The 16,208-nt window shown below is 37.8% G+C and overlaps 1 protein-coding gene across 1 annotated transcript; it reads right to left on the bottom strand.

Moving 5' to 3' along the window:
* Positions 1-5,048: 5,048 nt before the first annotated feature.
* Positions 5,049-16,015, bottom strand: LOC134823595 (uncharacterized). Its single transcript, XM_063835129.1, has 2 exons — positions 15,440-16,015; positions 5,049-5,225 (listed from the first exon to the last, which is right to left on the bottom strand). Exons 1-2 carry the CDS (start codon positions 16,013-16,015, stop codon positions 5,049-5,051), a joined length of 753 nt encoding a protein of 250 aa, XP_063691199.1.
* Between the last annotated feature and the right edge of the window lie 193 nt (positions 16,016-16,208).

Raw genomic sequence — 16,208 nt, 5'->3', positions numbered from 1 at the left:
ATGTTTAAAAAAACTTTACGACAAGAGGAACGATTATAATTTTGATGTCATTAATTATCCCTATTAGATGGGAATAATCCCAAAGGCCAGTATTATGGTAAATTTATTAGTCAGTTAGTTCGTTTAGCTCGTATTAATAGTTCTTATAACAGTTTTATTTTGGATTGTAAAAATTTAGTTCGTAAACTTGCACGACAAAGTTTTAATATTGCTGCACGTTGCGCAAACGGTTTGAAATCTTTGTCCATGTCGACAAGTATAATTTAACATTTGGGGAAAATTTGGGATTAATTTTACTTCGGAATATGTATTTTAGCATGACGTGTCATTCTTTTTTTTAGTTCAGTTCGTTTTCAATTTTTAATCTTAATTTTAATTTTCAGTACGTTTTACCTAACAAAATCATTTTTTACTTTTAGCTAGCAGAATGGTTTTCAGATTGCATTAATGAACTGTGCTATGAGCTGGTCCCAAGTCCAGACGCCATTTTATTCTTTGTAATTTTCAATAACCCTGTCTAGTCAATGACTACTGATTTATGAAATCACTAATCCTTTCGATTTCTGTGCCACTAACTGCCTTGATTTCATCAGTCCCTATATTGATAGGTTCATGCGCAAATTTACCTAGTTTAGCCGTCATTAATTAGGTACAGACCACTAAAAATAGTTTGTGAACGCGTTCGCTAAAAGATTTTAACGTTCGCAACATAATGGTAAAGGAACGTTAATCAGATTTAAAATATCAACACGTCGACACGCGCCGCCATCGTTTCCCGCAATTTTACATGTTCTAGATGAGTTAGGAGAGTTTTAGCGCGCATGCATGCACGTTTCACTTTTCAGGCCCTAAAACTCCGCTATATAGTGTTTCTGGATAGAAGTCGACTATTTATGCTCAATTCTCGAGCCGATAATAGTCTTGCTTAGATTTTCAGACAATAGTCTTAAGATTCCAGTTGGTTTCATTGGTGTAATTTATTACAAATATTATCTGTTCGCCTTAAAGTTAGCAAATTTTGCTTTTCGCAATTGAAACTATAAAAGCGATATGATTAGTCTTGCCAACAAAAGGTGGCTCGAGCTCCATTCCCCCCTACATTCAGTAGGGTTTTGTGTTCACCCGGCTTATATGTCAGGGATTTGATCAACACACGAATCAGGATGTCTGGAAGGAGTTTCGGCAGTATCGAGATAGCCCGACCACTGTCCGCGGACAACTGTCCACGAACACCTGTCTACCAGATCATTACTGCATAATGACAGTATCCCCTGAATCAAGCAGGGTTCACATCATCCCCTGAATCAAGCAGGGTTCACATCATCCCCTGAATCAAGCAGGGTTCACATCATCGCACGCGAATTTCAATCAGCGGTGGTGTCAAGGCTTATTAAACGATTAAAAGCAACCTTACGGGAGGCGGTGGGTCCATTAATTTCGTCCATTAGACAGAAGAGTACCATGTCAGGAATTGGAATAGCTGTTGTTGTTGTTGTTGATGATGGCAACTGATAATACTTCACCAAAAACGAACGACTTATATACCACATTTTAATCGTAATCATTTATTTCATTGAGCAATCAATATTATTCTATTACTTGGAAGGAGTTTCTAGATGTCATGGACACGTGGTGTGACGGCGCAACAAAGAAGAAGATACTTTAATTTCGCAGTACACGTTCTACCGAGAGAAAAGAGGCTTATTCTCTACTGACGCTGCCTCAAGTTTTAGCCAAGATTCTGACGGTCCAGTCTCTTGGTGGAGCAACTTCGGTTGAGAGGTACCCGAACTACAGAGTTTTCCAATGAAAGCGCTGTCGCAATCGACATCAGCCTCACCCTGTGAGACGAATTGGAGCTTGTACGACTGGGTGATAAACAAAAAAAGAAACCGCCCCACAGTTAACAAGCAGCGAGACCTTATTATTATTTATGTTATTATATTTATGTTATTATATTTATGTTAACACAAGTTTGCGTCTTATGAAAAATTCACGAATTAAGGAGCAATAATTTTATTATTATTTGCTTATTGCTATACTAGTGACTTATTTTTATTCATTGTTGTTTATTTACTGTTTAATTCCGACAACATAGTTTTATCTCATTGTATCCATTTAAAGTTAAAAACGGACATTAAAATGAACGCTCGGAGCCCGGAGGCATTCAAACGTTTACGTACGGGCGTTGACTTGAACGTAAATGGGCAGACTATTTAACTTTAAGGTTAAACGGATATTAATATATGTACGCTATGCCCTAGCTGGGGCCTCTTCTCAGACTCTCGAGCGTTCAATTTGAATTGGTGTCGGTTCAAAATTAAAGTTAATTAAAGTTCAATAAGATAAACTTATCATTGCTGGTTTGATTTTGGAACCTTCTCTAGACCTAGTAATTTTGGATTCGTAAGTTATGTGCGAGAATAGCTTCCCAGTCCCACGTCAAAGTGATTTATAGATTATCCTTATTTTCAAGGGAATCGTTAGGTATTCGTATACTTATAGTATAGTTTTATTATTACACGTACGTGACCAATATTATTCCCCGCGCGATGTTATTACAAATTAGATTCTCTTTCACTTTGATCAGTTTCTTTCAAAAACAGATTCGCGCGTCAAATATATTTAGTTTGCGCGCTTTTGGTACTCCCAAAAGTACGTCAAAATGCAATTCTGTGAATTGCATTATTATAAATTTATAGTCATAGGTAATAGGCTCCATGTCATTGTCCACAGGACTGGTCACCGTTAACCTTATTTAACTTAAACTGGTCGGAAAACGCGGATGTGTTATGAAAAATAATGTTTATCGCTTTGCCATTCGGCCGGTAGAATTAGATCAGAAAATCATGCGGATACCGATAAGACGATAAAACAGTTATCGAATTTTATACCTTTACCTAAGGCTAATGGTGATGCAACGCTAATGGAATACCTTGATCAGAAAGAAGTAAGAACTTTTGCTTTTGGCAAATCTAACAACCACGGAAATTTTCAGCGACATCAACGCTAAAATCGGAAACGATTTTCACTTCAAGATCTACTTAGAGAAAGTAATGACATGTCGGTGGGGATCGCGACGTGATACAAGTAGTATAGTATGGTATCTACCTTAAGTTATGGAACTGCTGAAGGTAATTCGTTAGAAGGCTTACATCTCGATCCCGGGGTGCGGATAGAAGAAAAACATTATTTATAGTCTTGGACACTTATAACTAGCTGATAGCACAGACTACGTTTTTGTTAGGAAGAATTAGGGTCCGCAAAAGATGACAGTCAGGATAAGTTCTATGTCTGTCATGTACAATATATTATTATAGGAGAAACACTATTGTATAGAGAATATGCTATAGAAAGATATCATGTACATAAAGGTAAGTATACTTATTGGTAGAATTGTGGAACACAACAAGAAAATTGAGAATAATCTTGTGCGAGGGTAGCGACCCAGATGGCGTTTCTAACCCAAATAAACTTTAAGGAGACTTCTCATCAGTAGCCGCACCTCCTTAATCAGTTTCTGAACTGGAATTATATGGGCTTCCAGACGGCCAGACCGAGTATTACCATCCCATCCTTCTAGAGTTCATCACAAGTAGCACCCACCTTGAAGATCTTTGACACCCAGACACACCCCATTGGCGAACAAACTTTGGATATAATCTTACATGCTCCCGAAGGAATCCCTGGTTTATGGTCTTTCTCCTCGTCACCAGCACTTTCGCTAGAGTCACCAATCATTGAAGTGTACAGAAGTACAGTTGTGTGTTAGATCAATTTCTTGGTCTAACATTTAATACTAATTCGTGCGTAAAATCAAATTCGCACGTGTGCACTCAATGCAGTTCTGGTCACGTACCGGTAACTTTAGTCTTTAACTTAAACTGTTTGGAAAACAGATGTGTACATGAAATATATTAATGTTTATCAGCCGGTAAAGTATTTGGAGGGAAAAAACTCACATACACCAGACGAAAAATTGGAATGATTGGAGTTACTTTTACTTATCATGTCTAAATATTAATAAGGTTTACTGGCTCAGTTTTTGAATGTATGGGAATGAAAATAATTTCACTCGAATTTCGACAGATCTTATACTAACTTGACTGTACTTGTAGCAAACCGCATGACGTTTATTGATCATCAACTTTCAATAGTTCAAAGGTATTTTCATCCATAATTAATGATGACACATATATCTGTTAATGCTCGATACTTCATTCCGTGTACTATACAGTGTACACAATTACGTAGAGATGCTGTACTGATAGACATTGCGGATGCTGACCATTATACGATAATGAGACTACGTAACATATTTTTTCAATAAATACCTAAATTATTAGCATTTAAAATATTTTCTGCTGACACGTGCATGCACGCGCGCTAAAACTCTTCTAACTCATCTATTGCGGGAAACGATGGCGTGTCGACGTGTTAATATTTCAAATCTGATTAACGTTCCTTTACCTTATGTTCCGAACGTTAAATCTTTTAGCGAACGCGTTCACAAACTATTTTTAGTGAACGTTCCGTACGTTCACTACAACTAAGCCGGGTGTCTATCAAAGTAAATACTCATACTTTGACAATGACATCATATTTGCGGACCCTAATTCTTCCTAACAAAAACGTAGTCTGTGCTATCAGCTAGTTATAAGTGTCCAAGACTATAAATAATGTTTTTCTTCTATCCGCACCCCGGGATCGAGATGTAAGCCTTCTAACGAATTACCTTCAGCAGTTCGGTTCACGTACTGTAGTGCGACACGTACTCTAGTGCGACATGTACCCTAGTGCGAAACCTCCAAGATCGACACTGTCGCAGTAGAGTACGCTACCTGGATCGTAGTGCGACACGTACCCTAGTGCGACAGAGAAATTTCAAGGCCGACACTGTCGCACTACAGTGCGCTACCTGGACTGTAGTGCGACAAGAACTAAAGTGCGACAAAACACTTTACGCAATAAAAATTTGACTTTCCATTTTTAAGTTTTAATGACAAGAGTGTAGTCGTGTATGAGTAAATATGGGGTTAAATATAAAATCAAAGATTACAATCCACGAAGATTAGGTCCACGAAGATTAGGTCCACGAAGGCAATAGCACCGATCATCTTAAAGTACTTCCGTACTGCTGAGTTCTCTGCGTTGTATTCCGGGACTAGGTCATGTTGCTGCATCTTCCTCCAAAGTGCTTGCTTGTGGTGGAAGAAGCATCCTCTCTTGGTAGTATACAGGTTGTCTCCACAGCGTTTATCAGGGCTCTCTCGTAGTCACTCATGACAGATTGAGGGTCGACTCCAAAAGCAAGGAGCTCATCCAAGAGGGCTTCATAATGTCCAACAGCATCAGCAATTAGGTAGGTGTTTTCGAGGGAGGTCAGTATCGGAAGCTTTCCGTTTCATATGCTGCTTTGCTGTGTGGACAGAGTTTGCTGCAGGAGTAGGAGGGTGGGAATAAGTCTTCGTACTGGTCACAGTACCTAGTGTCGTTCATCAGACTGAGACGTCCGGAGCAGATCTTCCCAGTGGATCGCCAGTAGGTCCTGTCGTCGCGCTTCTAATTATCCAGGCAGTAGCGGTATCCGTCGTGGATAACGTTTCTTGAACCAGTAGTGCGTCCAGGAATGGAGGTGATTGAAGAATACATGTTGATGTTGTTCGATGCTTTGGTAGAATCATCGTGACTTTATATATGGCCCAAGAATATGAACTTGTTATCCAAATCGGAGATATACCTTCATACGATACGTGTGATAGGAATGAGGATCATATGCTGCTTAAGAGTTACCCGGTGGATCACACACTGCATACGTGGCTTGAACTGACCCGAAGGAATTGTGATCAGTGGATCACTTCGAAACACGTGATGTGAACCGACGAATCTTATTCGCAAGATCAATTCGAAATAAGTGACGTGAACCGACCCGACGAATCACTTAATGGTCCATAAGAAGCATAGGATGTGACCTGAGCTTGGAAATAAGTCAGGATATTTTGTCGCAGTCTAGAGTACGCTACCTGGATGGTAGTGCGACACGTACCCTAGTGCGACAGAGGGTGTTTTTGTCGGACTTTGCACTAGAGTACGTGTCGCATTACAGTTCGTGTCGCACTACAATAAGATTACCCTTTCTCTAAGTAGATCTTGAAGTGAAAATCGTTTCCGATTTTACTTTTAGCGTTGATGTCGCTGAAAATTTCCGTGGTTTTTAGATTTGCCAAAAGCAAAAGTTCTTACTTCTTTCTGATCAAGGTATTCCATTAGCGTTGCATCACCATTAGCCTTAGGTAAAGGTATAAAATTCGATAACTGTTTTATCGTCTTATCGGTATCCGCATGATTTTCTGATCTAATTCTACCGGCCGAATGGCAAAGCGATAAACATAATTTTTCATAACACATCCGCGTTTTCCAACCAGTTTAAGTTAAACAAGGTTAACGGTGACCAGTCCTGTGGACAATGACATGGAGCCTATTACCTATGACTATAAATTTATAATAATGCAATTCACAGAATTGCATTTTGACGTACTTTTGGGAGTACCAAAAGCGCGCAAACTAAATATATTTGACGCGCGAATCTGTTTTTGAAAGAAACTGATCAAAGTGAAAGAGAATCTAATTTGTAATAACATCGCGCGGGGAATAATATTGGTCACGTACGTGTAATAATAAAACTATACTATAAGTATACGAATACCTAACGATTCCCTTAAAAATAAGGATAATCTATAAATCACTTTGACGTGGGACTGGGAAGCTATTCTCGCACATAACTTACGAATCCAAAATTACTAGGTCTATAGAGAAGGTTCCAAAATCAAACCAGCAATGATAAGTTTATCTTATTGAACTTTAATTAACTTTAATTTTGAATCGACACCAATTCAAATTTAACGCTCGAGAGTCTGAGAAGAGGCCCCAGCTAGGGCATAGCGTACATATATTAATATCCGTTTAACCTTAAAGTTAAATAGTCTGCCCATTTACGTTCAAGTCAACGCCCGTACGTAAACGTTTGAATGCCTCCGGGCTCCGAGCGTTCATTTTAATGTCCGTTTTTAACTTTAAATGGATACAATGAGATAAAACTATGTTGTCGGAATTAGACAGTAAATAAACAATAATGAATAAAAATAAGTCACTAGTATAGCAATAAGCAAATAATAATAAAATTATTGCTCCTTAATTCGTGAATTTTTCATAAGACGCAAACTTGTGTTAACATAAATATAATAACATAAATATAATAACATAAATAATAATATTAATAAGGACAAGGTCTCGCTGCTTGTTAACTGTGAGGCGGTTTCTTTTTTTGTTTATCACCCATACCAGTCGTACAAGCTCCAATTCGTCTCACAGGGTGAGGCTGATGTCGATTGCGACAGCGCTTTCATTGGAAAACTCTGTAGTTCGGGTACCTCTCAACCGAAGTTGCTCCACCAAGAGACTGGACCGTCAGAATCTTGGCTAAAACTTGAGGCAGCGTCAGTAGAGAATAAGCCTCTTTTCTCTCGGTAGAACGTGTACTGCGAAATTAAAGTATCTTCTTCTTTGTTGCGCCGTCACACCACGTGTCCATGACATCTAGAAACTCCTTCCAGACATCCTGATTCGTGTGTTTATCATATCCCTGATATATAAGCCGGGTGAACACAAAACCCTACTGAATGTTTATGTAGGGGGGAATGGAGCTCGAGCCGCCTTTTGTTGGCAAGACTAATCATATCGCTTTTATAGTTTCAATTGCGAAAAGCAAAATTTGCTAACTTTAAGGTGAACAGATAATATTTGTAATAAATTACACCGATGAAACCAACAGGAATCTTAAGACTATTGTCTGAAAATCTAAGCAAGACTATTATCGGCTCGAGAATTGAGCATAAATAGTCGACTTTTATCCAGAAACCTAGGAGAATCAGGGGACATCCTGTTGTCAATTTATGGGAGGTCGACTTTACTGCTTTGATCACAGACGTCCGATACAGCAGCGGAAGCGCACGATCTGCTGATGAGCAATTCCGTCGGTCTGTACCTAATCAATGACGGCTAAACTAGGTAAATTTGCGCATGAACCTTTCAATATTATAGATTATACTTTTCCGAGCCACCGAATTGAGCCTGTATTATTCTATGGCTGAGACCCATTGGATATCGGTTAGTAGCTGTCTGAAAACTATAAGCGTATTAATGGCTGTTACAGTAGGCCCTCAACAGTTGAATACCATCCCCAAGCCAACAGTGATGATTAGTCGAAGCATAATGAAACTAGCCAAGTATTTAGCGAGACACAATGATGAACTGGCCGATCAAGCACTTTTTGGGATTCCCAGCATAAAATAACAACACCTGTTTCCAAACAGTTAAAGTTAAAGATTATAAACTTACCGTTGCCTAATTCTGAGAACATGGAACGCACACGTGCCAATATGATTTTACGCGCGAATTACCCAGAATTAACTGAAACTGAATGCTGAAAGAGAATCTTATCGCGTCGCGCGGGGAATAATTTTGGTCACGTACATCATTTTGTGTTCCCTTTTAAATACAATTACCAGTGCAGAGAGTAGTTTCAGAAACGCAAATTCAACTTGCAAAGATTAATTTACCTGGGTAACCTCGCTCAGGCTTTTGCATTTATTAAGTTAAACACATTGATTTAACATTGAACATATTATGGCGATTAAAAATATGTCTATAGCAGATAGGGCGGAATGACAGGTTCAGCAACGCCCAGGAATTACAAGCAGCAAATTCTGCTACTGCTAGTGCTATCAGTATCACGGAGAATCGAAGCAAATATTATAGTGGTACCGTGGCATGTCCATTCTGGGTCAGCGTTGTATATACTTATATATGTTGCATGGATAAGTCCCTGCTTGCTGTTGGCGTTGCTGCGGCGAGGCTGGCTGGAATAATTGTCGGAGAACTCTTTGGCTTCGTACTCTCTTCACTTCTTTCTCCGCACAAAACTGTTCAATCCGTGGGAGGCCCTGTTATTCAAATAAAGTTCTGAACCCTCAATCAAGCGTTTACAGTTTAGTTCTAAAACTTTGGTAATGGAAATTGTAGTTTTGTAGCTTTTCTCATAACTATCGTCCTATCGAACTGATGATCAATAAACATCACGCGGTTTGCTACAATCAAGTTAGTATAAGGAGTCGTTTACATATCAGCAGAGGGGTCTTCCAAATTGCAAATGATTACGATTGACCATATAATATTGTAATTTTGGCACAATAGCACAATACTAATAGCGATACCCGGATTTAACATTTAAACAATTTGTAATCGTATTGCCATGCAGTGTTTGTGTAACTGTAGTACTAGTTGGTAATCGCTTTTCTTGTCAAAAAGTTAATATTTGTTTCCTTCGATAGTAAATTATTTTGTCCCAAATTCATATATTTTCTAATAATACAAAATTGTTTTTAGACCAATTATACAATGTCAATAAGTCATGTGGCATGTAAGGCGCCAAAGACAAATTGCTAAAAGGCTCGGCGCAACTGCAGAAAACTGCCACTAACTGCTACAAACTGCCACTAACTGCTACAAACTGCCACTAACTGCTACAAACTGCCACTAACTGCTGCAAACTGCGCGCGCAGTGCGTGGGCGCGATTGTAGCAGTTAGTGGCAGTTAGTGGCAGTTAGTGGCAGTTTGTAGCAGTTAGTGGCAGTTTGTAACAGTTAGTGGCAGTTTGTGGCAGTTAGTGGCAGTTTGTGGCAGTTAGTGGCAGTTTGTAGCAGTTAGTGACAGTTTCTTTGCACTTTGCTCCTCCTGTGACTTGAATAGATGTATTTTCGGACGCTGATTCCGAATCATTCCTCGTGACATAAGGTTAGAATGCTCCCCTGGCGAGATATTGGCGAAAAATTGTCGCGATCACATGATATGATTGACCATTGTTAATGGTCTGGCCCAGCGCGCGCTACACTAGTGTCTGGACTTGTCTGGAGTGTGGTCTGGAACGTGGGACGGACTCACAAATATATTGTGTAAACGTAGCGCGCGAAATTTAAATATTGTATAACTCTATCATTTCATTACCCAGCGTGATTTACCGCGCCAGAATAATGAAATGACGCCGCGCTATATCCGTGAACCTACAGTTACTTATATCTTATATTTTATATTTTGTATCTCTTACTACGTAACGCGAAATTAAGTTGTATCACACTCCCGGTTTTGGACCCCAATGTTAACCTTGCAGCAACTGTGTCAGCCCAATATACTCTAGAAGTATGATCACACTTATTTTAATGAACAAAAGACCCATAATTAATATAATCAGATACTCGTCAACAGCAGCAGTTTCCGTGTGATGGGTTGTCCTTCTCCTTTCTGTGTCCCCGTCGCTTTGTTTTGTGAAATGTATTGTAGTAGTGTTTTAATATTTTAATCGAACGTAACTCAATAGTTAATAATAACAAACACAAATACTATTTTAAATGATTGATTAATATCGATTTATACGAACCAGACATTAATGATTAATTATTCTTTAATAACCTTTTATATACAATATATGTGTTAAACGATCCATGGCCTATCTAAAATTCGATAATGAACTTTATATTATTAGTGCTGCGTGCTAATAAATATTCTGGGATTCAATCCACCCAATCGTGGCGATAACATATTTTTGTGCTCGGCCGGTTTTAGGTTTGAGTTTGTGCTTCAAAAGTGGTAAATCGGGTGCTAGTAAAGCTCTTGCAGGCAACTGGCTCCTTTTGCCAACTGCTTTTGGTTTAGGCGCTAGCTCACATTTGGAACTGGCACGGGTACAATCGTAATATCCTACGAAGTCAGCATGCTATATTAAGTCGCAAAACTCGTTTAATATCTTGACGATATTTAAAATATATGGTTTTAGGTTTAGGCGCGGCGCACCGCTTATATGTTATTATAGCTTCTTCATTTTCTGTTTTCAGCGCTGTGTTGCTACACGCTGTATAGCATGTGGGTCAAGCGCGGTGCCGCGCCTAAGCAGCAAAAGAATAATTTATTTATTTTAAAATTTATTTTTGTATCGCAAAAATGATGTAAAGTTTTTAATATGACGTAGAATTAAAGCTATTTCCGTACAGCCTAAGTATGCTCGTTAGAAAAACTATGAACATGCAAGCTTTCTTAAAAAATTTTGTTAGTCGGCTGACATCTTGGGTTGTACTGGATGTAACAAGTTTATTATCGGATGTCTACGTATATTTATTATGATATAATTATTCATTGTAATGGCAATAAAATTTAAATTTTGTTTTACTAAAAAATTTTGTTTTACTACTTCGTAGCACTTGCCATCGGGCCATTCACATAGCCACGTGTATACGCGTACTGCGTGACGCGCTTGTTTCACAAGTTGAATACTACAAGCGAGAGGGCTCCGGTTAGAGCAAATCGGGCCATTAACATTTCGAGAAGAAATTAGAAAGCGGCGCGCGCTACTTCGAAGAAATTTAGACGAGTAACATCCGTCAAAAAATGTTTCTTGCAACCACCTTTAATAAATTTGCATGGTTGCACCATCGGACCGCGCCAAATTTTAAATAAAGGATAACAATAATTAATAAATAAATAAACAATAACAAATCAAAACCTGAGCCGTGCGTTTTAAAATAATGATCGCGATAAACTAGTATTTCGATAATAATAACCCATGTGCAATTTCTTTCAAATAAAACAACTCAGTCGAAGACCGGAAATTTCGAAATTGGATGTTAAACAAAAAGGAACTCTTTCAGTGCGCTGTAAACAATAGTTCTAATATAAACTCTGCACTGCAAAATCAACTAGGTTGAATAGATTCTGTCGGAGAAGCTTTCTTTGGGATTTTCTTCCACCTCCAAATGAGTCATGTAGCTGTGGATGATATATTCAGGAGAGCAGCCCAGAGGAAATTCCGTAACTGATATATATTAACTTTCTGTGAGACATTTACCCAAATGGATAAGTTAAGTTTGACATCTTTGAGGGTGAAGATAATTTAAAGGACCATTTAATTCAAACTGTGCATTAAATATTCATCTTTGTAACATCCTAAACAAGAGTAATAGATGTGTAGCGTTATGATTAGTTGTGATTAGATCGTTGTTCATCCATCCATGGAATGAGGTCAATATCAACAGATGGTAGTGGCTTGCTTGTTCCCTTTGATATTCCCAAAAACCTCCCACAGACAGGAAAACCGTCCTTGGGAGGCACATTATAATCTTTGTTGTGCGTTGTCCCATAACATCTAATCGAATCAGAGTATCGTTCTTTTCTCTTATCAGCAATTTTATTAGCGTGACATTCAATTCCCATTCCACCAAAAGTTAAGAAAAATATGGGAGTGAAGGTACTTTCCTCTACTTTAATTTATGTCTGAGGAGGAGTATACTGTCTTAAATATAAGAGTCGAGTAAGTGCCAGTCTGAGTAGAATGAATTAACACTAGTATTTTGATATTATTTACTATGATACAGTAAAACCCTGATTTACCGCGGGTTTGGGGAATGCTAAAACCTGTGGTAAATCAGGGTTTGTGGTAAATCAGGGTTTGTGGTAAATCAGGGTTTCGGTTTTGGGGTCCAAAATTGGCCAAAAAAGGGTGGGAAAAGCGTTTAATCCATTGAGGGGATATTTCTGTAGTCTTACGATTGTACTCAGTAACTTTGATTGAAATAAATTTTCGTGCACATACAGAATGAATGGTTAATAATTTAATATATATGTAGACCAAGCTCTGTGCACGGGATGCTTCCTGGAAGAATCCAGTTCTTTTAGCGGGGCACCCTACCTAAAGCCAAATTGAGATATAATAATCATATTCCTAGAGAAATAATCAGAAATCGAATACCAATCAAATAATATGATATATATGAGTAGTAACCATATTTACTATGCAAAATGCCCCAACCACATAGTGTAAATTTATATAGAATTCAAATCCCATATCATCATTAAACCTCAATACCTAGTCAATATAATAGCCCAAGCAAAATTAAATAACTTCTTATATACCTTACTGTCATACTACAAATTAATTAAACATTTGAAATCTGTTGACCAGAGAATAAATTTCTAAGCCTAATGCAAGTGAAATAATTTAGATGCAATTATGAATGCCTAATGTGAGTATCATTTGTCAATGTCCTTGTAAAAAAGTCTGTACAAGAGATATGAGTAACTAATATAGAAGAAAAAACAGGAAGTTGTCGTCTGTTGTAAAATAAATAAAATATCTAGAATATAAATTAGAATATAAAATAACATTCAGTCAATGTGTCGTCAATAAACTGTACAATTATCAAATGTTAAAACTGGGTGATACAGTCACCAAAAAAAAATACTAAGTATGATAAGTTAATAAATTAAATGTGGTCTATAAAACTACCACTAAGTATAATAGGTCAATAAATTAAAAGTGGTTTATAAAACTACCACTGTGGGAACCCCTTCTCCAGTTAAAACATGTCAGTCATGTGCAAAATCAATCAGAATGGTAAGGTGGTAAAAAAAATGCCTCAGATTTAAAAGAATTAGAAGTTACTTAGTTATCGGCGACTATGATTGCAGTGTAAAATTTGTCATATGAATTGTCGACGGTATAATTAGGGTCTGTTGTTATAGATGATAGTAGCTGTTTCTTATACGAATCACTAAAGCTTTTAACATCGGGCAGATTTCGTAGATCTGTTGGAACATTATTCCAACATTTTGCCCCCAAGTATTGAAAGTTTTTATGTGATGTTGATCTATTGACATAAAGGTTGCAGCTTTCGCCGCTCCTACTACCTCCTGATATGTAACTAAATTTGTTCATAAAGTTTGTAGGACAATTGTCATGGATGATTCTAAACATATAATTTGACAGATGGAGTTGTCGTCTAAGATGGAGTGGTAACCATTTCATGTCTCTATAAACATTAAGGCTGCTCTCTGTTTTTGGAACGTTGAGAGCTATTTTGGCTACCTTTTTGTACAGAGTGTCAAGTTCAGCAAGTTTTGTCTTGCCAGCTCTACAATAGATCGTGTCTAAATAATCGAATTGTGGCAACATGAGTGCATTGGCAAACATTTTCCTATATTTAATGGGTAGCAGTGCTTTACTTCTATACATGGCACCAATTCTCTTCATGACCTTCCTAATAATATAATCTACATGGCTTTTGAAGTTTAATTTACTATCTAGAATGAGGCCAAGATATTTTGTCTCTTTGCACTCCTTGATTGTGAAAGTTACCTCATTACAATCAATGGTTATTTCATCATGTTGGTCAACAGAATCAAACAATAGGAATTAGAATTAGAATTAGAATTAGAATCAAATTTACACAGCAATACAATAAGAATAAAAATAATTTAAGAAGCTTCAATCTGCTGTGCAGGACATTCAAGTCAGTCGAAAACTGTTAGCAGAACACCCTTCTAGGGACATAAGGATATAGTATGTAAACATAATGAGTAATAAATAAAATAGGAATTCAGTCTTCTTTTCATTGAGTGATAATTTATTAACACTGAGCCATTTAAAGATTGTCATAAGTTCTATTTTCATGTTTATAAATGTGCTTCTGCAGGTTTGATCAAAGAATAGTGCACCATCATCTGCAAATAGAAAGGGCTTAGATAGGTTACAGGCATAAATGATGTCATTTATGAAGATACTAAATAATATAGGCCCAACTTATTATTATTATTATAAAACAGGATCTTACAAAAATGATTCTTAAAAATACCTTAATGCGGTAAACTGTACCCTTGAAAAAGATTTTCCCAACATCTGTTGCATGCAGCTATATCTCTAATTTCGTTCAATTCATGCAAGTTGTCCATTTGCAAATTTCTACTACTTAAATCACTTCTTAAAATCGATAACAAGTTCATTCTAGGTCTCCCCAATCTACCAATGAATAAATTATCTGATTCAATAGCAAAAGAGAGAGCCGTTTGGGCTGGGGTGTTCTCCATACTCCTGAGAATGTGTCCAAACATCTTCCACCGCTGGTGTTCAATACGCTTGGATAACTTTTCAACTTTGCACCTTTCATACAATGCTTTGTTGCTTATCATACCTTTAGGCCATTTGATGTTTAAAATGGACCTGAGGTGTCTACGATGGAGTGTGTCCATTTTCTCCATGGTTGCTTTCTTAGGACTCCAACTATTTGAGTTGTAAATCAATACAGATACAACTTGAGCATCATATAACCTCAGCTTTCTTTCAAGGGAAATTTTCTTACCGGACAACCATACTTTTCCAAAGTTCTTAAAAGCAATCTCAGCTAGGATTCTCCTTCTTTGAATGTCCTTCTCAGTACAGGGTAAGGAACCTAGTGACTTGTTACTTCGCCATGGTTCGTTATTAGCTAATGGCTGACCGTTTGTGTCTTTATCAGATTTTTTCGCCAGGTAGAAGGTACTGAATTCAGTTTTACTTACATTTACTTGGAGGTTCCAGTCTTTGAGAATCTCCTTCACTGTAGGAAGGAAAATTCTCAGTTTCTCGATGTCCTCGTCAGCAAAGTCACAATCGTCTGAATATTCCCACTCAGTTGGAAAACCTAGTTCTGATACTGGTGGGTTTGGTCTCCCAGATACAGCTCTGAGGTGGTGTAAGGCTGCTGCAAGAATAAGTGTGAATAGCTTTCCAGATAAACTGTCACCTTGAAAGGCTCCGAGTAAACTTTCAAACTCTTCCGACAGTGAGGAGTTAACACGAACTCTAAGGAGAGTATTCGATAGAAGGTATTGAACTAAGCGAATGTCGTCCTCCGAACAACCAGCATCCTTCAAAACATTGATGATAGTGTCCCTTTTCACGGTATCAAAAGCTCTACTCATATCAATACCCATTTTGCTAAATGTCCATTTCTTCCTCATCACAACAGATATTAGCATTCTCTGAGCCCACACAATGTCAGAGCAGCTCCTACCTCTCTTGTAAGCACTCTGCCATGGCATGGTGTAGTTGTCAATTCTACTCTCAACCCGTTTTAAGGCAATTTGAGTGAGCATCTTCCTTGATCCGTTTAACAGTGTAAGTGGTCTAAGGCTTGTGAGGGGACCTTTAGGTTTACCGGGCTTCTGTAGAGGAGTCACAATACCTTGTCCTATTGAACTTATGTATTTGTTCTCACTAAATGACTCGTTAATTGCCTCAGCATACTTCTCAAAAGTGATTAATACTTTAATAGTAACTTAATACTTT

The sequence above is a fragment of the Bolinopsis microptera genome, chromosome 11, assembly GCF_026151205.1.
Source record: "Bolinopsis microptera isolate Bmic1 chromosome 11, MBARI_Bmic_1.0, whole genome shotgun sequence".
NCBI lineage: Eukaryota > Metazoa > Ctenophora > Tentaculata > Lobata > Bolinopsidae > Bolinopsis > Bolinopsis microptera.
This window is presented reverse-complemented; position numbering and strand designations above follow the sequence as displayed.

Coding starts and splice junctions, on each gene's coding strand:
- LOC134823595 (XM_063835129.1), bottom strand. CDS start 16,015: ATGCTCACTCAAATTGCCTTAAAACGGGTTGAGAGTAGAATTGACAAC. Junction 5,226..15,439: donor ACTGGAACCTCCAAGTAAAT/GTAAGTAAAACT, acceptor TATACTACCAAG/AGAGGATGCTTCTTCCACCA.